Source organism: Myotis daubentonii, chromosome 7 (assembly GCF_963259705.1).
Source record: "Myotis daubentonii chromosome 7, mMyoDau2.1, whole genome shotgun sequence".
NCBI lineage: Eukaryota > Metazoa > Chordata > Mammalia > Chiroptera > Vespertilionidae > Myotis > Myotis daubentonii.
The window spans coordinates 43,282,705-43,303,352 of NC_081846.1; the positions used below are offsets into that span (position 1 = coordinate 43,282,705).

Sequence of the window (20,648 nt, forward strand, 5' to 3'; positions counted from 1 at the left end):
TTCGCTGGGCAATGGGGTGGAGAAACCAAATTAAAAACTTTTTGCTAGATCTCTCAGTGGTTGTCTGGAAAAGCCTTATTGGGCCCGTGTTCACGGGAACGTGTATAGACAATAAATGAGATTTTAAATGTGTACCAAAAGTCACAGAATGAAATGAATTGACTAAGCATTCCACTTGAAAATTTTAAAGAAGTAAAGAATTTAATCAGCTTAGGTGTTTCCTGCAAGATTCCTCTTTTTTCAAAAATCCTTTCCTCCAACGCAGCAGTAACTATTATTTTCTATAAGCAACTAGATATAATTTCCAACAATATTTTCACTGTGAAATTTGGAGTGGAGGGCCAGATATTTTTGTAAAAAGGCATTTAAGTAACTCCATTTTTCCTCAAGCACCATTTGGCTGGGGGACCCTCAGCCTGAGTAAATGACCCAAGATCACTAATTCTCCCACCTCCGAATAAAAGGCCGCTTTTAAAACAAACAAAAAGAACAAGCTAGACCTCGACCATAGTCAAATATTATAAAGAGCCACCCACCGTAGGCTAATTCTAATACCTAGACCATTTAAAAAATCAGAAATACGTCATCTCCTCCTTCCTATCCACACACCCCCGTTTTTATTTCCTAGGTGCTCACAACCTAACCGGGCGCTCCCAAGGCCCCTGCCTTGTTGGTCCAACGCAGTCTTGTTTATATTTTATTGTCCAGATTTTAAGACCCAGTTTTTGTCTGCATTTTTCCTTTTCTCCTACAAACACAAACATCAAAATGAGACGGTTTCAAAGCGAAGCGCCGGGCCTATCGTAAACCCATTACCTCCAGACGTCTCGCCGGCTGGATGGCTTTATGACACCTTGGCTCTTCCTGTTTTCAAAGAGCCCTTAGGTATCGGGTTGGCCGCAGGGGCGGGGGTACGCAGCACCTTCGGCCGGATCTGGGCCTTGGCTTTCCCTCCCAGCCCCCCTCTGCTTTTCCTTCAAGTCCCCTCTTTCATCAGGACCAGCCCCACGCCCCCCCCCCAACTTTGCCATTGCCCCTGCCTTCCGCCCAGCCCAGGCCGCCCTGGCGCCTCAACCTCTCGGGCCTGCAAAAGCTGAGGGCCCGAACCCTCACTTACAATGACCTTCATTTTAGCCCCTGAATGCGGCCCTCAGAGGGCCTAGCTGGGAGCTAAATGCACACAGAAGCTGGGTTGGGGGAGGGGGGAGGTCCTCTGCGGAAGAGAGCCTTGACCATTTTGATCTGCTAAGGTCACTTTGGGGCTCCAGTGGGGAGGGGTGGAAGCTTACAGACAGCCCTACCGCCTCAGGCCTCCCGGAGCCACCAGCCCGGCGGAGCTGGAGGAGTTGCTCCCCAGGGCAAGTGCAGAGTTGGCCTTTCCCTTGTTTGTAAGGGGGTGGGGGGGATCAATGGCTGGGACCCCATGAGCAGAGGGATTCATGGGGTATGGTGTGCCAAAGCCCCAGCGAGTGAGGGCCTGGCTTCTGGGGCTCTTCCGCTCCTCTGGGCACGGAGGTGAGACTGTCGCTGGGTCCAGGGCACAGAGTTCCCGAGAGGTGCTGGAAGCAAACCGGGCGGGGGAGGGATGAGCTGCCAAGGGCCACCCAGGTGCTGTGTTCTAGGCCGGGTCCGCTCACACAAAGGGAGACTGGGGAGCACATGAGAGAGACCCCTGAGGTGGAAGGTCCCCGGATTTTTAGCAGCGTCTCCCTCCCAGGGATGGGGGAGGCGTCCAGTGAGGATGACATTTTGCAGAGACACAGAGAAGCAGACACACACAGCGTTCAGGGGCAGTCTCTGGGCTCTGTTTAATCAGGTCAGCATTTATTGGTAGGAAGCGGTAACATTTACAACTGGTCCTCAGGCAGGAACCGGGAGGGCCAACGCCCGCAGCCGCCCACGCGAGCGGAGCCCTCCCGTGACAGCGGCTCCTCCAGTGCACTGACAATACCTCCCTCCGCGCCCCTGGAGGCCCTGGGCTCCTCTTTCGGCTTCCTTCCAGGTCTCAGTCACAGGCTCCCCGAGGAAAGGGGGCTTTCATAACCGTTGGGCTACCCGGCCGGGCCTCTTCGGGCCTCCGCGCTGTGGTCCTCTGCCTTCATTCTCCCAAGTGAGGCGCGTGTGGCTCCGGCTCGAGCAGCGCTAGGGGCTACACTACAGCACTTTTCAGAAACATGGAGGGCATTTACAAAGGACAGAGCTGTTCAAGCCAGCGTGCACTCACAAAACACAGCATTTTCCAAGGAACCAACGGGGCAGGAAACGGAGGGTGCGGGGCAGGGCAAAACCCCCAAGCCTCTTGGTTTCTCCAACACATAAGCGAGCAAATACAGAGTCCCCCAAATACCTCACAGAGACCGACCACACAGTCACTTCTACCTAAAAACGGGGTAAAATGTCCGAATCACTGGAGAGTTTCTGGAAATCAAGCACCCACAAAGAAAAAACCCCACGGCCTGTGCCAGGCAGAGCGGTCCTGCCGGCACCTCGCCGGCCGGGTCAGTCTCCTTTGGGGCATTTCTCCTTGCTCATCTTTTTCATTTTCATCCTACGGTTCTGGAACCAGATTTTGACTTGTCTCTCTGTGAGGTTTAGAATCCTTGCCACCTCATAGCGCCGGTCCCGGGTGAGGTACATGTTGAAGAGGAATTCCTTCTCCAGCTCCAGCGTCTGGTATTTGGTGTAGGGACAGCGCTTTTTCCGGGTGGAGCGAGCGTGGATCCAGTTTGCGGCGGGGTTGTCTGTGAAGAGGGGGATGGAGAGAAGCGGAGAGAAGGGGAGGTAGGGAGAGACGACAGGGTGGGTGGGGGGAGAGAGGTCGTTAAATTAATTTCACCAAGGATGGTCGCTTTTCACAACTTGGGGGAATTATCATAAAAAGCCTTAATGCCGGCGCTCTGTTTGCCGTAGGAACCGCGCACCCAGGGTAGGTTGTTATGGGAAGCTTTTTTATGGATGCGTGTTGCTCGCCGCGGCTAGGGTAGGCGGCTAGACGTTTTTATAGGTTAGTAAAACTATCAGTTTTGCACATTCGAGCCTTACAGGTTTCAGCAATAAATCAGGGGGCAATTTCTTTTGCACTTACTTGGGTCAAGTTGCTGCGGTGGCGGCTGCGGATGCTGCTTCTCCTCCTCCTTCAGCGGGCAGCCCGGGCTCGGATGGTCGCTGCAAGCCGAGGGCTCCGACGAGCCGCCTGCCCCGGGCCCGATCCCTGCCCCCGGCCGCGTTCCCCCAGCCGCCGCCGCCGCCGCCTTGTCCCGCAGGAACGAGTTGCAGGAGAACTCGGGGTCGCCGCTCCCCTGGGACTCCCGGGCCGCAGAGCACTCAGTCTGTTTGGAGGAGGAAGACGAGGAAGTGGAGGAGGAGGTGGCGGCGGCCGCTGGGGTCGGGGCCGCTCCGGTTTCAGGCTTAATCCCGTAGTGGCGCCTGTTGGGTGGGCCGCTGGGGCCGGGGTTGGGACCGGGGCCCGGGCCGCCGCCGCCTCCTCCGCCGCCGCCGCCGCCCGCGCCGCCCGGGAAGCCGGGCAGCGGTTCCATCCAGGAGCGCATGTAGCGGCCGGGCTCGGAGGCGGCGGCGGCCAGGGGCGGCGGGGGCACGTACGGGTGGTAGAGGCCGCTCATCGCCGCCGCCGTCGGGGGCTGGGCGGGCACCGCGGACCACGAGGCAGAGAACACGGTCGATTTAGGGGCAAAACTACACGAGGCAAACTCGGCGGCGGCGGCCGGGCTGTCGGCCACACCTGCGGGCCTGCCCTGCGCGCCGGGCCCGGGCGGTCCGAAGCGTGCGGCGAACACCTCGTCGCCCTCATGGCCTATGAGCGAGTCCACGTAGTAGTTGCTGAGGGTGCCACTGGAGGACATTTTGCGGCGCCGTGCGCTCCCACCCAAGGTTACACTGCCCGCCGCGGCGCCGCTCCCCGCCGGCGCCCTCGCCGCCGACTAGTTCGCAGGCTGCAGCCTCCACCATTGGTCGCGCGGCCCACGTGATCATATTTACCAATACCGGGAGTAAATCAGTCCGCTAAACCGGGGGCTGCTGTGATTAAAAAAAAAATCATCATCAACACAAGCGCCGCAATTAGAGCCTGCGGGTCCCGGCCCGTGCGCCGGACTGGGCCCCACCGAGCCCGGCCAGCCCTCGGACTGCGGGGACCACACGCCTGGCTGCGGCCGGAGGAGGCGCTGGGACTATTTGTTCGCCGCCTCTGGCCGCCCTCGGTCTTTCCGTGCGTCCCGGCGCTGCCTCCCCAGCTCCTGAGCTCCACGCGGCCGGCCACGCGCCCGGGGCTCCCCGAGCGCTTGGCCAGAGCCGGGACCGGCCGGGGCGCGCGGGGCGGGTGCTGGCCCCCGGCAGGGCGGCCTTCCGAGGCGGCCCCTGGCGCCGGAGGGAGCCCTTCTCCCTGTGCCTCTCTCACTGCCCAAACCCCCTCCCCGCACAGACCCACACACACGCTCTCACAGCTTGTCGTGTTGTTTAAAACAGGTGGAAGACCTTTGTAATGATATTATGCCTTTCAATAAAAATTTTATGAGGTGTATTTGATTATAGATTAATGTGTCCCTAATAAAACGGACGGATGGAGCAGCTCGGAGGGCCCCCTCCCCCCACCACACTCACACACGCCCATGCGGCCACATGCACCCCCAACGGGAGGCTGAGCACACGCCGCGGCCCGACGGGTGAGCTGGGGTGGCCCCCGGGCTGGGCGCGACCGTGGCCACCGCGGCCCAGGCTTCTGTCTGCCCGCAGAAGGGCTGGCAGGAGGCGAGTCGGACCCGCGCGGACAGTTGCGGCCGGGTGCTGTCTTCTCCAGGACTCCGGCAAATGCCCTGCAAGAGAACACGCCACGGGGCAGACCCCAAATCCCAGCGCGAGACCCGCGCCCGCCAGCCACCCGACCTCGAGGCCAGGGGAGCCGCACCCCCCAAGGCAGGGCGTCTTCGCGTGGTTCCCACTTAGAGGCCTCCAAGTGGATGCCTGCGGGGGTGTCTTTAAAATGGCCTGGTCCTGGGGCCACTCTCATCCGATTTTTTTTTTCTTTCCCTCCAGAGGTAAGGCTGGGCAGCCTTGAATCTGAGGGAAATGCCCATTGTCACTCCCAAATCCATGGTACAAAGCCTCGGAAGCCTGGCTGGGAGCGGAGACAAAAGCAGCTGGGTGCAGGCGGCGGGGGATGTGTTCCTTGCTCTATAAGTTGCCCAGCGCACCCTGGGAAGGCGCCCAGCCCACCCTGAGCCCCGGAAAGGAAGGGGGTCAGTGGCTTATGGCCTGATTGTCTTTGCCAATGGCTTTCTGATTTTGTTCCAGAGGTGCTGCCTTTGCCTGGAGCACGGTTTTCCTCCCAGACATGGCCCCCTGTCAACAACTAATGGTGCTCCCCACATCGTGGGGGAAACGGAAAAGTTAAAATTGCCCTCCTCCTGCCCAACCAATGAAGGTCTGGGGCAAATTGATTCCAGTGTTCCTAACCTGGCATTCATTCAGACCCACTCTCTCCCACCCCTAGGAAATAGCTCCCCTAAAAGGGTTCTGTCTTAGAACTGGGGAAGGTTCTTGATTTTGAGAAGGAAGTTTAAAACTCTGAATAAATACAGAGTCTGCCAGACTCCCTGGGTGAGGTCTCCAACTCTTAGAGCCCCTAAAAAATTGTTTTTAGGGGAAAAAAAGGCAGGGATGAAAAGAACATGTTTTGTGGAGCTGCTTGAAGCTGTTGGCGACCCTTTGAAACTGCAGCACAACCTGAGGTAACGGATTCTCTGTCCGCAATTCTTCCCAAGGCCTCTCTTTCCTTCTCCCTGGCAGAAGTAGATTAAGTCCGGGCTCTCTTGGGCTACAGATCCTCCACTATATATACTGGTGAAAGCTGGGGTTTTTCAAACCATGGCAGCAGCTGGAACAGTGGACTTCATGGGCAGTCATGTTCATTTGCAAATTCTCTTTCAGTCACCCTTTGTACATTTTCTTGCCCCCCAGATACAGTGGCTCTAACTAGCATTTTGTAATTAAATAGAGGGAGAATTGGTGGTGGTGGTGGGGGGGAATATTCTCTTCCCTTAAAAAAATTTCATGTGGACCACTGAAAGGTAATGACTGAGCACAAAATCCTTCCACAAGGAAACTAGGACAAAGTGGATGGAAAAACTCACCCATCCTCTGCTTCGCTGTGGCCTGGCTGTCTTGTGCTTGGGATGGGTGAGAATGAGGGAATGGGGGGGCAGAATTGGATCCGATGCAATGCTAAGCTGCTGCTTGTCCTTGCAATGGAGGCCCCTTGGCTTCCAGGTGGGCAAGACTGGTTTCAACCCAGCCCCTGATGATGATGGCACGCCAGCCAGAAATTGCCAAGACCCACTGAAAGCATTAAAAATAACACAACCAAAACCAAAGAGAAAGACACATAAGTGGGGAGCTTTGAGGAAAAAGCAGCTTGGGCACAAGCTTACTTACTTACCAGGCTCGAGCTAGAGGGAAACTGATAATTCAATTCAATTATTGAGGAGCTAGGGAGAAAAGAGTTCCCTTCTTCCCAACTATGGAAATAGCACCCCCCTCCCCCCCCACACACACACACACACTGCCAAATTTCAAGACCCTAGGCCTCCTCCAGCTTCTCTCTCACATCCTCTTCCTTCTCTCTATCCCCCCAAACTTCCCCAAACAAGCAGATTAACAGGAAGATAATCTCACCAAAGGCTTTCATTTCCACTGTAACAAATTTTCATTTTAGAAAGCAGAGGGAGCGAACTTGTTTCCAGAATTTATTGCATTATACATGCGACCAGAACATGCACAGAATGGACAGGTTGCTGTTATACTCTACCAAACCACAGATGCACCACAAGGGAAAGGCTACAAGGCATAAGTCATCAATATTCCATCTCACCAAGGACAATTGCTAGATTCATTTGTGAAAAGATACATTGTAATGTGCTTTTTAGTCCCCCTCCCCCCAAAGCTTGTGAATTTTCTTAATCTTTTTTTAAATATATATGTAATTTAAGTACTTTAAGTACTGATGTATTCAAAACGCCATGGGCTCATGGACTAACCACACACAGACCTTTTGTGTTAGGAAAAACATGAAAAAAGTCACATTGCTGGATAGATGAATTGATTGATAAATGCTCTACAGTTCCAATAAGTTAAGACCCAAATGAAAATGCGCAGTAATAGTTACCCTGCATTACGATGAACAAAATAATAAATTACACGTGCTAGTTTTTAATATATATATGTATATATATATATACTCATAGGGATTACAGATCACTTGCAGCACGAACAGAATAACCCCAAAGTCACATTCTAGCAGGAAAACAAAACAAAAAAACAAAGAGCAAAGAAGGTTTTGTTTCCGCCTTCCCAGTCTTCCAGCACTGGGCCCTGGAATTCGGTGCCCCCTCTCTGATCCTGGCCTCCCACGGGCTTCGGACCTAAGAGAAGGTGAGGTTGGCGGTCAGTTCTCGGATCCGGTTCTCTCGGCTCATCTTCTTGAGTTTCATGCGGCGGTTTTGAAACCAAATCTTGACCTGCCTGTCGGTGAGGTTAACGCTCTTACTGATCTCTAGGCGGCGCTCGCGGGTGAGGTACATATTGAACAAGAACTCTTTTTCTAATTCCAGCGTTTGGTGCTTAGTGTAAGGGCACCTCTTCTTTCTGCCACTCTTTGCAGTGAGCCAATTGCTGGTTGGAGTATCAGACTTGATTTCCTCTAACAAAATTAAAGGGAGAAGAAGAAGACAAAAATCAAGAATTTTTTTTTTTTGGTCTCTCAGTCTGTTCAAATGTACCCTTGGCCATGACCCTGCAGGCAGCCAGGCTGCTGTGGGAAATACTAGTATTAAACATTACCCACATGAGGTGGGCCTTGGAAGGGATTAGTCAGTGATACCAGATTAGTTTAAATGCCCCAGATGATAGGATGGGCGGGGACCTGGCCTTCTGTGTCAGGGTTCTCCCTCAGCTTTCTGACCTGCATCAAACATTAGCACAATAGTAAACTTTCAGGGTCTCCCCAGCAACATTCTAAGTGGTCAGCTCCTAACAGGGCTGGAGTGGAAGAAGCAAGCCGCAGCCTGGACAAGGCTGCCAATCCCACTGCTGCCTCGGGTCTCCAAGTCGGCCACTTCTTCCCCACTTCCCCTAGGCAGGTGGGGAGCCACACAGCCAGGTCGACAGGTGCCCATTTTCCTTTAAAACATAACTGAGTACACCTTCTCCACCCTGCCCGGGCATTCAGAATTTCCTGAATTTTCATGCCTTCTCGCCCCCACACAAAAGCATTGCCCAGAAATGTAGCTCCTTACGGTGGCCCACCTTTAGGCACTGGAAGAGAGGCACAGGGGCTGGGTTCCATCTCCAAAAAACAAACCCCAGAGCCCCTGGCTCTCTGCCCTAGCCCAGCCCTAAGGCTGCCTCTGCCGGGTGGGCCAAGCAGATTCTATTCTCCCCCCTTCCGCCTTTGCCCCCTCTGCAAATGAACTGCAAAGCTCGAGGCACTTTCCCCAGACAAAGCCAAGGTTACCTAGCCCCGCAGAGGCAAAGAGCCCTTGTTTCCCCCGCTCAAGCGCCAAACAACCAAGCCATCTCGTTCCCCTGGCCGCCCCCAAGCTCGCAGGATGCGGGGTGCATACACTTAAACACGAACACGGTGTCTTGGACCACCTTAAAATCATAACTGGGTCAAAGTTGGGGCTGCAAATCTGAGCAAGAGAGAGGAGGTTCTGGGGCTGTGTTTATGAGCTGCAGGTCATTTGCGCTCTTTTGTTGCATTTCAGATCTAGCTCAGGAAAAATAAACCCAGCAAGCCCTTCCTCTGGCGAGACGCCATCAGCGTGGAGCCAGGACTAGCCAGGAGGGCCAGGGCAGCGGGGGAGAAGCGGGGACGAGCTGGGGACTGAGAATGCCCCTCTAAAAGCTGGGAGGAGCAGCACCGGCCATCGGCCCCGCCTGAGCTGCCAGGGCTCTGCGCCGGGCACCCAGGTGCTCCCTCTTTGCCGGGTTCCCGGGCTGCGCGCCCCGCTGGGGTGGCAACCCTGCTCATACCGACCTTTGCTCTCCTTCTCCTGCACTTCGGGACTGGACACGGAGACCTCAGCCAAGCAGCTCCTTTCTTCCGGAAGGCCACCCTTGGCCTCAGGGCTCTCCACCTGGGAGACTTTGGTGGGCTCCTGGCCGCTTGCAGGCTCGTTCATCTTCTTTTCCATCTGCAGCTGGGCGGCCGAAAGCTGTGGCTTGGCCGCGCCGCGAGGGTTGAGCTGGAGCATGACTGTGGAGCTGCCTTCGGGGCTGTTATTGTACTCTTGGGTTTTCCCGGTGGCGTAGGTCTGACTCAGTCTAAAATATCCAGGGACAGGAACCTCGGGGTTCTCAACGGGACAGGACTCAGGGACCAGCCTCTGGTACGAAGGGACCTCGGCAGAAATGAGTTTGTTGCGCTTATCAGAATACATGCAGCAATTGGATTCTTCCTTAATGTTGGTGGTGAAGGAGCAAGTGGGGACTTGCTGTGTAACAGGTTGCTCTATTCGACAAGATCTGTTCGGGTCTGTCCAACTGTCTACTTGAGGTATATAAGGATGCACATTCATACCCATATTTTGGTGGTTCACTTCTCTTTTGGCCAGAGACGGGAGCAGTCCACAGGTTTGCATTCCATAGGTCCCCATGTCTGCGCTAGGTGGTGGCATGTACATGCTGGCGCTGCTCGAATAAAAACTGTCACTCCTGCAGGCACTGATCAAGGAATCTACTAAAAAAGTATTAGCAGCAGGAGAGCTGTTGGGAAAGGACATTTTGGGGAGGAATTTGAAGAAGAGAGATTGTGTCCTTTGTAGGCTGACATCTCTAGGAAAACATTCCCCGTGTAATTGTGGATGCCTCTGCCGACCACATGACAACCAAGCCAATGAGATTTGAAAATGGCCTTGAGCCGCAGCCTCCTCGCAGGTCACGTGTTCCAGAGCCAGGCCGGCCGGCCGCGTAAGCACGGACAACAGCGACATCTACTATGCGCCAGAGATAGTGCGCGCTGGAGACCACCGGCCCAGCGCTCCCCGCCGCCCGCCAGCCTCCCGGCCTCGGCTCGGCCCGGCCCGCCCGCCCCATTTGCGTCCCCCACTCCGGCCGCTGGGCCACGAAGGCGGAAGGAAAGGCTCCGCCGGAGGGGCCTCGGGAGGACACGCGCGGGGAGGGAAGCCGGAGCGTCGTGGCGCCAGCACATAGAAGCATTCCACGCACACACCCAGGCAGAACGCGCCCGTGAGGGCCGGGGCCGGGGCCGGGGCGCGGGCGGGGGGTGGGGGCCCAGGCTGGTTAATTTTGTCCCGGGCAGCCTGGGAAGGTGAGTCGATTCCCTGGGGCCTGAGACCTTCCACCCTAGGAGTCCACAGGGAAGATCTCCCGCGCAAAGACGCGGCCAAGGTATCCTGTGGAGCAGAGGCGATAAGCCACGCAGCTGGCCGGCCCCTGAGGCGGAGGCTGAGGCTGAGGACCGCTCGGCCCGGCGCTGCCCTCTCCTTCCGCCTGGCCGCCCGGGCTCCAGGTTCCTCCGCGGAGCCGCGTGCCTGCCGAAGAACCACACCCGACCTTTAGGGCTGGTGCTGGGAGCTTTCAAACCGAAGGCAATCCCTCGCCGCAGTTCGTTATCCGCGAAAGCGTTCCCATCGGGAGAACTGAACCGATGTTTCCCTCCCCACACACCCTGATCATAGAGGGCAACGAGGAAGAAAGAAAATAATTTTTTCAAAGACGGAGGAAAACTCTCGCCCTCAGACTCTAGAAGTTTTAGAAAACTGACTGGGCCAAACAAGAGAGAGAGAGAGAGAGAGAGAGAGAGAGAGAGAGAGAGAGATGCAAAGGTGTCATTTGGTTCTTCTGCAAAGAAAAATGTTTTCCTTTTATGGATTTTGTAAAAGCATTGGTTTCTGACAAGTGCAAGGTACAAAAGGTTGTGGAATTTATTAATACATATTAAGAAGAATCAGGGCGATCAATAAAATTCTCATCTACATTCTTGGGCTACTTGGTAATTTTCTTGCTTCTGAAGGTTTTTAAAGAGTTATACCCGCTGTTGCCACACACGGGAAGATATTTTATTAACAAATCAATCGAGACTTAGTAAAGGATAAGATTAATAGTTAGGATTTAGCATAATGGCGTTCGCTTTATGAATTATTGAAAATTATACTATTGATTTTTCCCCTTCGGTACTAACCAAGAAGGTCAATTTTTGTTTTAACACAAGTTGTCAAATATTAAAAGCTATACTTTTGTCAAAAGTAGAGTTTTATAGTTTTGGACAATTCCTCAAATTATTTGACACGGTTTGGCTTGGGTAAGAGGAGGGAGAGGAAAGGGAGGTGGGGTAAGAACCTTCGTCCTCTGTTTCCTTTGTGAGGGAAAGTTCTATAAAGAGGATTTGGTCTGGGCTTGTGGTTGAACTCATTAAAGAACACCACCATCACCGCCATGGAAACTCGGAGTTTTATGAGAAACTTCTCCAACAACTTCCTCTCTCCTTCTCTAGTTGCAGGCGGCTGAGCCACACTATGGCAGCTCCGGCCTCCGGGCAGAAGCAGGGAGCTTTAACCTTGATTCCTTCCCAAAGGCTTGCCCTGGCCAGGCCAGGTCGCTGGAGCTGTCCTCGGGCTTCCGGGTCCCCTTCACTGCATCCGAGAGAAGAAAAGGGCCCCTGGCTCCGATGGTGAGCCAGCGCTCTGTCCCGAAGGAAGGCATCGTGTTTTCTTCTCCCCACGTTGCCTTGTTATGGGCTGGCCTTGGATTTCAGGCCCAGAGACTGAACTTGTGGGCAATTTGGGTTTCCATCTCAGCAGAACAGTTCTTTGGCGCCTGATACTAAAGAAAGCACATCACCATTCTGGGGGACCCGCTTGCTCCATCACAGAAACCTTTTCCAACAAACCCTTTGTCAGCCCCTCCCCAAAAGGACTGTCCCCTGGCCTGGTGGAAAAGCAGGGGTTGGACATTATTTTCAGCCTTGGGACGGCTGCGCCTGTCCCCTCGAATTGCCCTCGCCCAAACAATAACCCCTTTTAAAAAACTGCGGTGGCAATGAGACAGACCTTTTAAACCTTTAAGCAGCTGTTCAAATACAACATCATTGTCAGGTTAAAAGCCTAGAGCCTCTCACTGCTCAGACTGCAGGATGCCCTGCCAGGGAAGCCGGAGGGTTAAACATTACATTACCTTTTCACAGGGTTGTCTGATTTTAAGCAGGGGGTGGAGGGGGGGGGGTGAGGGAGAGGATGAAGAAGGCAGGAAAAAAAACACCAACTTTTTACTCTAGTCTGCTAAAGTCCTATTCCAAGCTAACCACCACTGATCAGCACCTTGAAAATTGCTTTCTTCAAAGGCGGAGATGATCATCCCAGCCACGGCAAAACGTGCCCAGGGCTGGACAAAATGCCCGCTACACGCACTCTCGGCAGGCGCCCTGACGCCAGCCTGGCGCTCCAACACTGTCCCTTTCCATCTCGGCCAGGAACTTGGTTGTCCAATTCTCCCTATCCCACGCAGAAGGCAAGACTGTTCAGTCTAACTGGGAATCAAATGCCCTTTCATAATATTTGTTTACACGAGAAAACAGCCAAGCTAAAGAACAACGATTCCTCATGGAGCGCAGTCTACCAGAGCAGGCGGAATCTGCCTTCCGATTTGAGAGCCTTTCTGTTTCAGCTCCCGGTGGCTTGGAGTTCAAAGTCACCCCCACAGTGGATTTGGTTTTAAATAAATCTTCACTCGCCGAAATAAAAAGTATATCAGATATAATTTTGAATTACCACAAAATTCAATTTTATTATTTTTCAAATTTCTGCCTTCAGACCAACTCCCGGAGGCCAGAGATTGCCAATATTTCAAAGAGATTTTATCATAAAAATCAAGCAAAAATAGTTTTAATACAAAGAATCATCTGGGCAGAGGAGGATGCAAAGTTTGTCTAAGACCCTAAGGCTGAGATGAAGCAAATGGAGTGAAAAGACAGTGGCTTTCAAGGCCAGCCTTTATTTTGCTTACGAGTATTTAATATAGCTGCATTGCCACTGTTCTCGATCATCTTTAGATCAGTGGGAGCAGTTACCATTAATAATAAATCAATATTGCACCATCAAGGAGATGAATATCCACGCTTCTACCAAAACATCCTTCTCCCTGGCACAGCTCTTTCCTCGAGAAAAATTAAAAGGGTCGCTTTGTCAGGAAATTAGCATTTGTAATCAAGAAATGGTTTGCGTCTGTGCTTTCTTGTCACTGGGAAGAAGAGCAGGGGCCCTGGGCCTGAGTGAATTTGGGGGCCCCTAGGTTTGCCCTGAAGTTTGGGCCCTGCGTGGCCTGCACCTTTGGGTGCAGAGTAGATGGAGACAATTTTAAAAGGCTGCTTCCTTAAGGCGCCCCTTGGCGTTGTACTGTGCACCTCCCAACCAATGTGAAAAGAAATCAAGGGAGCAAATGGGGAGGCTGGGGAAGCCATCACCACCTGGATGAGGGGTCTGTGAAAACAGGTAAAAGGGCACTGGGCCAGGGAGCCTCTTTCCCTTGCAGTCACAAAGATTCCTTATTTAGCGCATTTTCCCTCCACTTCAAGATCTGAGACCCCAGAGACTCAAGACACATGACCACCCTCCAGGAGCCCCATAACCCTGACCGATCAGGAAGGGTCAGGTCCGCAGCCCTGGGAAGTCCTGATCCAATCTCCTGGCCTTTTTCAAGTCCATCTTGGGAGCTACCAGGAGGGAAAGAACTGCAAACCGATGAGCACCCGGGATCTTAGGGAAGGCTGCCGGCCCAGGCCACCCCTCCACAAAGCCACACGCACAACCCCCGCCCCCCAGCCACTTAAAGAAGAACACAACGACATTTGGGGAGGGGAGTTTTCACCCCCAAGTGAACCGAGGCCCCGGCTAGGCCCTGCGAAATGTCTCTTCAAAATATCTAAGCTGGACCCACAGTCTGGCAGGCTGGAGCCGGGGTGTCCGCAGGGAACACCCATGCCTCTGGCTGGCGCCTCAGGGGGTGCTCATGGTGCCCCAGCCACCCTGGAGCCACCCATGCCAGCTCCCAGGGGTGGACCCAGGGCCCTTGGTCCAGGGTCTGGAGGGAGGAGACAGAGACAGCGGAGCCGGCACTAGTTCCGGGATTTCACGAGCTTCACAATGAACTTCGACGAAGAAGGGACAGTTACCCATCCTTAGAAACCCACGTCTTAGTGAACTCCCTGTAGGCCCACGGCTGGTAACACAGACCCTCCCCAACGTCAGGGACTTCACAAAGGGGGCGGGCTGGGTGGTAGAGAACGGCAGGGGGCACGAAAATCAAAGTCTGTGCTCAAGGCCCGCAGGCGGCTAGGAAGGGTGACCAGAGTCTGTCAAACGCACACCCCGTTTGCTTCCTAGCGTTGCCCACCCCGCGCCGCCCGGGAGCATAAATGTTACCCAGGACAGGCGGCCGCTTCGCTTCCCGCAGCCGCGTCAGCCCCGCCTCGCCGCCCCGGCGCCCCAACTCATAGTCCTGCTTGTGCCTCCCGGTTGCTGCCCCACAGCCCCTGGAGCTAGGCTCGACCTGGGGGGCAGGGGGACTTCCTCGCCCAGAACGACCTCCCTCCTTAGTTCCGACGGGTCCCATCTTTTCTGGGACCACACTCAGCTACTTTGCTAGCGCCCCAACTGCCTTAAACAAAAGCCTTTTAATCATCTCAGGGGGTCGGAGAGCGCTCAAGACGAAACGGTTTTGGGGAAGAGGTGGTCCTGTCCTCATATTGCTCTCTGCATGCCAGCTAACAGGAATATTGATTTCCCTGATTTCATTGACTCGCAGTGGCATGACCTATTTCGAAATGCACATATTAGCCTTTTCAAAATCTCTCCTAGACTCCTCCAGGTTATAACAAGGTACTCCTTGCGACATCTTTATCTTTAAAGAGACAACGATTAGGCGATCGCTATTTTCAGAAATAGGGGCAGTTCCCTTTTCTCTGTCTTTATACAACTTCCAGCATCTCATAGCTGCTTCGGACAAACAGCAAACGAATGCCTTAGTGGCCGCCTGTTTCTAATGGGGCTGAGATTGCCTATTAGAATCCAGTAACGGACAGATACGGTGCCGCGGCCTCTCCGCCAACCACGGCTTCTGGAACGTGAGCACGCCCCCGTGTGGCTCTCCAAGGCCATACAAATGGAAAACGCTATTTCTTGCCTAAGGTGTGGACATACAAGCTTGCTACATTTAGCCGCAATAAAAAAAAAAAAAAAAAAGGAAAGAAAAGATAGATGGAGAGAGAAAGAAATAAACCAGTTTTAAGCTCCTGGAACGATCATACTAATACTACTAGGGCACTGACATTTTAACGTACGCCCATAATTCCAAACAAAGGAATCCCTTTCCAAACGAAATTACTCAACTGTAGACTTTGTTTCTATTGCATCTTTCACCAAAGGTTGTAGGATGCTTTTGAAACAATATATTTTCTTTTGTTCCATGTTATAGAAAGTGCAATAATTTATTTGACAAGGTGACAATTTTTAAAAAATATAACGAAGGTGTAAGTCTAAATAGAACTTCCTTTTTCAAATGCCTGCTTTTAAAACTGAGGTTCATTATTACAGCAAAGGGGACAACTATCTATGACTCCCCTCAAACCCCCCACCATTTTGTAGCTGTATTAAAAGCATGCTGATAGATATTTTAATCTAACTAGTGTGTGTGTGTGTGTGTGTGTGTGCGTGTTTTAAGTCAGTTGCTATTGAATTACACAAATGCTTGAAGGGAAATTAAGATTATTGATTCTGAAATTAGGAATTTGCTTAGATTTATGGTGAGCCTCCATTTGATTCTGTGTGGTCATAAATGTGTGTGGGGATCTGGATGTGTGAGCATGTGTGTGAGAGTGGGTGGCGGATGAATATCACAGAAGAACCTTAAGGCGCCTAATTATTCAGAAAGGTTAAAGGTGATGACCTTGACATTTTGGAAGTTCAAAGGCGTACACTTATGCACTTATGTTTTTCCTTGCCTCCTAAAGCTTTGGCAATTAAAAAAAAATTTTGCATTTAGAAATGCATGCTTCCTCAGAAGAGGCATGTGGTGCTGTATATCTTATGGATTTTTTTTTTTTTTTTTTTTTTTACTTTGGGCTTATGAGAGGTTAAAAGTCACAAGATTCACTTTACTCTTTTCAGAGAAAGAGAAGCTTTTCTCACTCCTCCAGTTTATTGCACATTGCGGAAATCTCTTTTGGGCCCACCAGAAGGTGTATAATATAACCCAATTAAGCTGTTTAGAACTTTGGCTTTTATGGTGTTGTCTAGACAGTTCAAGGTTTTGTAAACAGCTTGGCCTGGTCCTGCAACATAAAGTGCAGTACCACCCCCCCACCCCCACCCCAACACACACACATTCTTTAACTTGAAGCGATAAATGTGGAGAAAACTGGGTCTGCAGCCCTGGGCCCTATTTTAGGAAGATGACTTATCTTCCTTGTTCCAAACCCGCTGTGACACCAGCAAGCGCCTTGAGACCTCTCTGCCTACTTATAATTTCCTTCCTGCAAACTTTTTTCCCCTATAAAGTGTTCTAATATTGGTTTCTTCTTTTAAGGGACCTTGTATCTTTGACACTTTGTTAAGAGTGACTTTGGATTTTCTAACCAGTTTTTTTAAATTTTTTGTTTTGTTTTGTTTGTTTGTGTCCCTCCCCCGCCCCCCCCCCCCCAAATTCCAAGTTCACTAGACTAAGGCGAAGGGAGTGTTGCTACTTCCGTTCCTGCTGCCCCAGCTCATCCTCTGGAGACATCAGCACCAGGGTCACATCCTCAATTCAGAAAGCCATCCCTAAAATGATTTTAACAACCAATGCCGCATACCAGTGGGGGTGGGGGTGGGGGTGGGATGAGAGGGGAGGACAACTCTTATTTTGACGGAATTAAAAAGCATTTCACTTGAATTTCAGTTGCATGGGGGAGAAAATTTTGACCACTAAAATATCCTAACCAGACACTAAAATTATTCAAAGAGGAAAATCCATACAGTGTATTGAAGCTGTAACCTCCATTTTACTAGAAACCATTTATTCACACAAAAGACAGTGACTCGTGCCTCGATCGGACAAACCAAAGGTACATTTCCCAAAGTTTAAATAATCTGCATTCACCAAGGGGGGAGGACAGGGTCCCTTAAACTCAGAACAAAAACAAGTGCCTTGCAGCCCAGGCCTAACTCTCTACAGATCCCACAGCGTCCGCACCGGGACCTGGAGAGAGAGAGAGGGTAAACAACAGCACACTGGCGGTAAAATTGTAAAGGGACGTTTGCATTTACCATTTTCCCCATATTAGGATCCATTCGGCCAAGTCCCCGGCCTCGTCCGCAGGCAGCAGTGGTCGCTGGGAGGTCCCGAGTTGACCGTGGGAAGGAATGGTGGAGTTCCACAGAGAAGAGGCGTCATTAAACCCAAGGACATTGGGCCTACCGAAAGCAGGCTGGTGGGGAGGAGGGTGAGTGAGTGGGGCTTGGGGGGCAGGGGCGCTTGCTGGAGCTCTCAAAACAAGGGATTTCCAGTGAAATACTGCAGACGGTCTCTGTTCAGTTTCTTTTCCTTCATCCTGCGATTCTGGAACCAGATTTTGACTTGCCGGTCAGTGAGGTTGAGCATCCGAGAGAGCTGGAGTCTTTTCTCTTTGTTTATGTACACGTTAAAGAAAAACTCGCGTTCCAGTTCGCGGATCTGGTACTTGGTGTAGGGACAGCGCTTTTTCCGGGACCGCTGGGGGGCTACTGCAAGGCAAAGAGACCAAGGGGTGAGAGAGGCCGCTGCCCGCCAACCTCCGCCCACCCTCCCGCCCAGGCCTTCGCGGGGGCCAGGCCTCAGCCCTTTGGGGACGTCCCCTGCCGCTGCTGAAAGGCCCTGCCTTCGTCGCGGGGGATGACATATGGGCGGGCACAGGAGAGTGCGGGCGAGGACGGGTGTTCACACCCTGACACACGTACAGCCTGGCACCGAGGTGGGGGAGCAGGGCTGCAGGCCGGCTCTGAGCTGGAACCCGAAGGGAAAGAAGCGAGCGCGCCGGGCATCTGCCTGACGCCAGCCAGCAGCGCGCTTCAGCCAGAGGCTTGGATAAAGTCCAGGTCCAGGATCAACACCCCCACCCACCACCACCACCACCTTCATGCAGGAGGCGCGAGTGTCCACACTCACAAATGGGCTTGAAATCTCCCCTCCTGCACGCCTCCCTCCATGGTCTCTAGCACATACACACCCCAAACTGGGGAAACGCTCTCTGCGGCGATTAAGGTCCTCCTCCAAGTCTACCTTAAGCCCACCTAAATTGGTTTCCTATCGTAAACACGCTTTACAACGGCCCGGGAAATCTTATAGGATGTATAAACCTCTTCGAACGCTTATAAAGTAGCACATAAAACGGCGCAAGCAGAGGGAGGCCCCCGCCCCCCCCCCCGCGCCCGCGGCCCCCGGGGCCCAGCCGCCCACCCCGCGCCCGGTGCCTACCTGTGCCGCCGCTCTTCTCAGCCCCCGCCTCCCCCGGGGGTCCCTCGCCGTCGCCCCCGCTGCCTTCTGCCGCCCCCTTCGGCTCCGAGGCGGGGGTGGCCTTGGCGCAGGGACTGCCCCCACCGCCACCGGTCCCCGTCTTGGGGTCGCTCTTATCGGCAGCGCCCTCGGGCTGCGGGGGCGCGGGCGGCGGCGGGGGCTGCGGCCCGGAGAACGGGGGCCCGGGCGCGGCCTCGTAGAACTGGTCGAAGCCCTGCGGCAGGATGCCGTTGCGGCCCACGGCGCTGTAGAAGTTGGAAGCGGCGCCCGCAGGGCCGTGTGGCGGCCCCGGCGCGGCGCACACCGGCTCCGGCGCCTTGAAGAGCACGTCCGGTCGGCGGCCCGCGGGCGGCAGCAGCTCGCGTTGCATGGCCGCCTCCTCGGCCGCCGCCGCTGCCGCCGCCGCCGCCGCCGCCGCCGCGTAGTAGGGAGCGTAGCCCCCTGCGCTGCTGCCGCCGCCCCCGCCGGGGCCGCCCCCGCCGCCGGCCCCCGCGCCACTGCCGCCGCCGCCACGGTACGGCCACTTGGCGCGCTCTAGGCCGTAGTCGCGGAAGGCCACCTCGCGCACGGGCTGGACGTGCGGCGCCAGGTTGGAAGAGTAAGGAAAAGTCATCTGGCAGGACGATGGTTGCGACAGGAACGACGGCTTGCTGGCGAAGTCCGACGGGGCCACATAGTAGGCGCAGCCGGGCAGGTACATACTAGCTGCGCTCGGGCCGCACTCGTCAAAGTCGTTCATGGCTCCGCGGCGTGCGCGCCGGCGAGCCCTGGGCCGCTCCCCGCGCCGCCAACCTGAGCCATTGATTGCACAAGAGGCTTGGGCCAGGATCAACTAAGCAAAAATCCCCACCGGGCGCTGACGTGCAATTCATCTTGATTGATTCTGGTGGTAATTATGTCACGTGACGCCATGGAGAGAAATGTCCTTATATCTATATCAGCGCTCGCCAACACGCCCCGGGACGGCTCCTGGCGCCGAGACACGCGCGTTGGGGGCGGATCGACCTCCCTCTCCAGCCAGATCTCCTTGGGCGCCCCCGGCTAGGCTGCTCCGCAGACTGGTCACCTGTGCGCCGCCGGTGGCTGCCACTGCTGGGTGCATCTGCCACCGCCCGGCTGGGCCGCCCGCCCGCGCCGCTTAAGTACGCGGACCGAGGCTGACGGGGAGGAGGAGGGAGGAGGAGGAAGGGGGAGGAAGGGGGAAGGGAAAGAAGCGGAGAGCAGAGGGGGGAGCCCCGGGCCCGGGGCACTGGGGACTAGGTGTGAGGGTGTGAGGTTCCCACTCTCCACACCCCTTCCAGCAGCCGATCCCTCCCCCCGCGACGCCACCACCCCTGCAGCGTGCCAGCAAGGAGCTTGTTGCATCTCCTTCAAGGGGCGTGATTGTGCAGCTCTCGGGGCGCAAGGAGTCTGATTTACATATTTCTCTGCCAAGCGCTTTCGCTGCAGAGTAACTTGGCTCTCATCACTCCTGACCTCGGGAGCGCCAGTGCCAGCCTCGGAAAAACCCACTCCAAAACCCTACCAGGCGCTCACCCAGGCTAGGGCCTCGGTGCCCACTCGGTCCTGTCGCCCTCTCTTCTCCTCTCTCTGTTCCTGTCTCTTCTTTCGTCTCTCTTGCAGCCTTCCCATTTCTTTCTCTCCTGTCCTAATTGTCTATTCCCCTCTCTTGTTTCTTCTTTTCTCCTACGTTTCTGTCTCCTTTTCTCTGCTCTGTCTCCTGATATTCTCTCCTCCTTTCCCCTCGCTGTGTGTCACAGCCTCTACCCGGATCCCTGTCGCCTCTGCCTTTTTCTCTCCCGGCGCTAAAGCAAGGAGGACACCCTGATGGCCCCTCTGGAAGCTGGGGGGTCTGATGAACAAAAGGACCTGGAGTTCTTCTCTCAGGGAGCCCAGCCTTCAGCTCTCCCCTAACCAGAGACAAGCCACCCGGCCTTGGCCCTTCCCACCCTCTCTGCTTTCTGGCCTGGATAGGGACCAGCCGGCCTCACATACAGCCCAGTCCCTGTGTGGGGACCCCATCAAGGCCTACGTATCTGCCATATCTCCCCTGGTCTCCTTTCTGTCCTTGGGCCTACACAGTCTCTGCACCA

At 54.2% G+C, this 20,648-nt stretch overlaps 3 protein-coding genes across 4 annotated transcripts; all 3 read right to left on the bottom strand.

Moving 5' to 3' along the window:
* Positions 1 to 1,783: 1,783 nt before the first annotated feature.
* Positions 1,784 to 4,403, bottom strand: HOXD9 (homeobox D9). The gene is made up of 2 exons (XM_059704008.1): positions 3,086 to 4,403; positions 1,784 to 2,741 (listed from the first exon to the last, which is right to left on the bottom strand). Exons 1-2 carry the CDS (start codon positions 3,858 to 3,860, stop codon positions 2,500 to 2,502), a joined length of 1,017 nt encoding a protein of 338 aa, XP_059559991.1. The 5' UTR covers positions 3,861 to 4,403; the 3' UTR covers positions 1,784 to 2,499.
* A 2,341-nt stretch (positions 4,404 to 6,744) lies between these two features.
* On the bottom strand, positions 6,745 to 10,814 carry HOXD10 (homeobox D10). The gene is made up of 2 exons (XM_059704007.1): positions 9,050 to 10,814; positions 6,745 to 7,711 (listed from the first exon to the last, which is right to left on the bottom strand). Exons 1-2 carry the CDS (start codon positions 10,002 to 10,004, stop codon positions 7,434 to 7,436), a joined length of 1,233 nt encoding a protein of 410 aa, XP_059559990.1. The 5' UTR covers positions 10,005 to 10,814; the 3' UTR covers positions 6,745 to 7,433.
* Positions 7,573 to 20,082, bottom strand: HOXD11 (homeobox D11). 2 transcript variants are annotated; one of them, XR_009453808.1, is made up of 3 exons: positions 18,517 to 20,082; positions 17,331 to 17,786; positions 7,573 to 7,711 (listed from the first exon to the last, which is right to left on the bottom strand). XR_009453808.1 is itself a non-coding variant. In XM_059704009.1 (2 exons), the coding sequence occupies exons 1-2, from the start codon at positions 19,292 to 19,294 to the stop codon at positions 17,551 to 17,553; spliced, it is 1,014 nt and encodes a 337-aa protein (XP_059559992.1). In that variant the 5' UTR covers positions 19,295 to 20,082; the 3' UTR covers positions 15,741 to 17,550. The 2 variants fall into 2 exon arrangements, 1 of the variants encoding a protein (XP_059559992.1); XM_059704009.1 differs by lacking the exon at positions 7,573 to 7,711 and having other exon boundaries at positions 15,741 to 17,786.
* Between the last annotated feature and the right edge of the window lie 566 nt (positions 20,083 to 20,648).

Bases quoted from the DNA above. Each gene is read 5' to 3' on its own strand.
- HOXD10 (XM_059704007.1), bottom strand. From the start codon at position 10,004: ATGTCGCTGTTGTCCGTGCTTACGCGGCCGGCCGGCCTGGCTCTGGAA. The intron at 7,712-9,049 runs GTCGGTATGAGC...TAATTTTGTTAG, and splicing joins GCAGGAGAAGGAGAGCAAAG to AGGAAATCAAGTCTGATACT.
- HOXD9 (XM_059704008.1), bottom strand. From the start codon at position 3,860: ATGTCCTCCAGTGGCACCCTCAGCAACTACTACGTGGACTCGCTCATA. The intron at 2,742-3,085 runs GTAAGTGCAAAA...CCCTCTTCACAG, and splicing joins ACCGCAGCAACTTGACCCAA to ACAACCCCGCCGCAAACTGG.
- HOXD11 (XM_059704009.1), bottom strand. From the start codon at position 19,294: ATGAACGACTTTGACGAGTGCGGCCCGAGCGCAGCTAGTATGTACCTG. The intron at 17,787-18,516 runs GTAGGCACCGGG...TTTGCCTTGCAG, and splicing joins TGAGAAGAGCGGCGGCACAG to TAGCCCCCCAGCGGTCCCGG.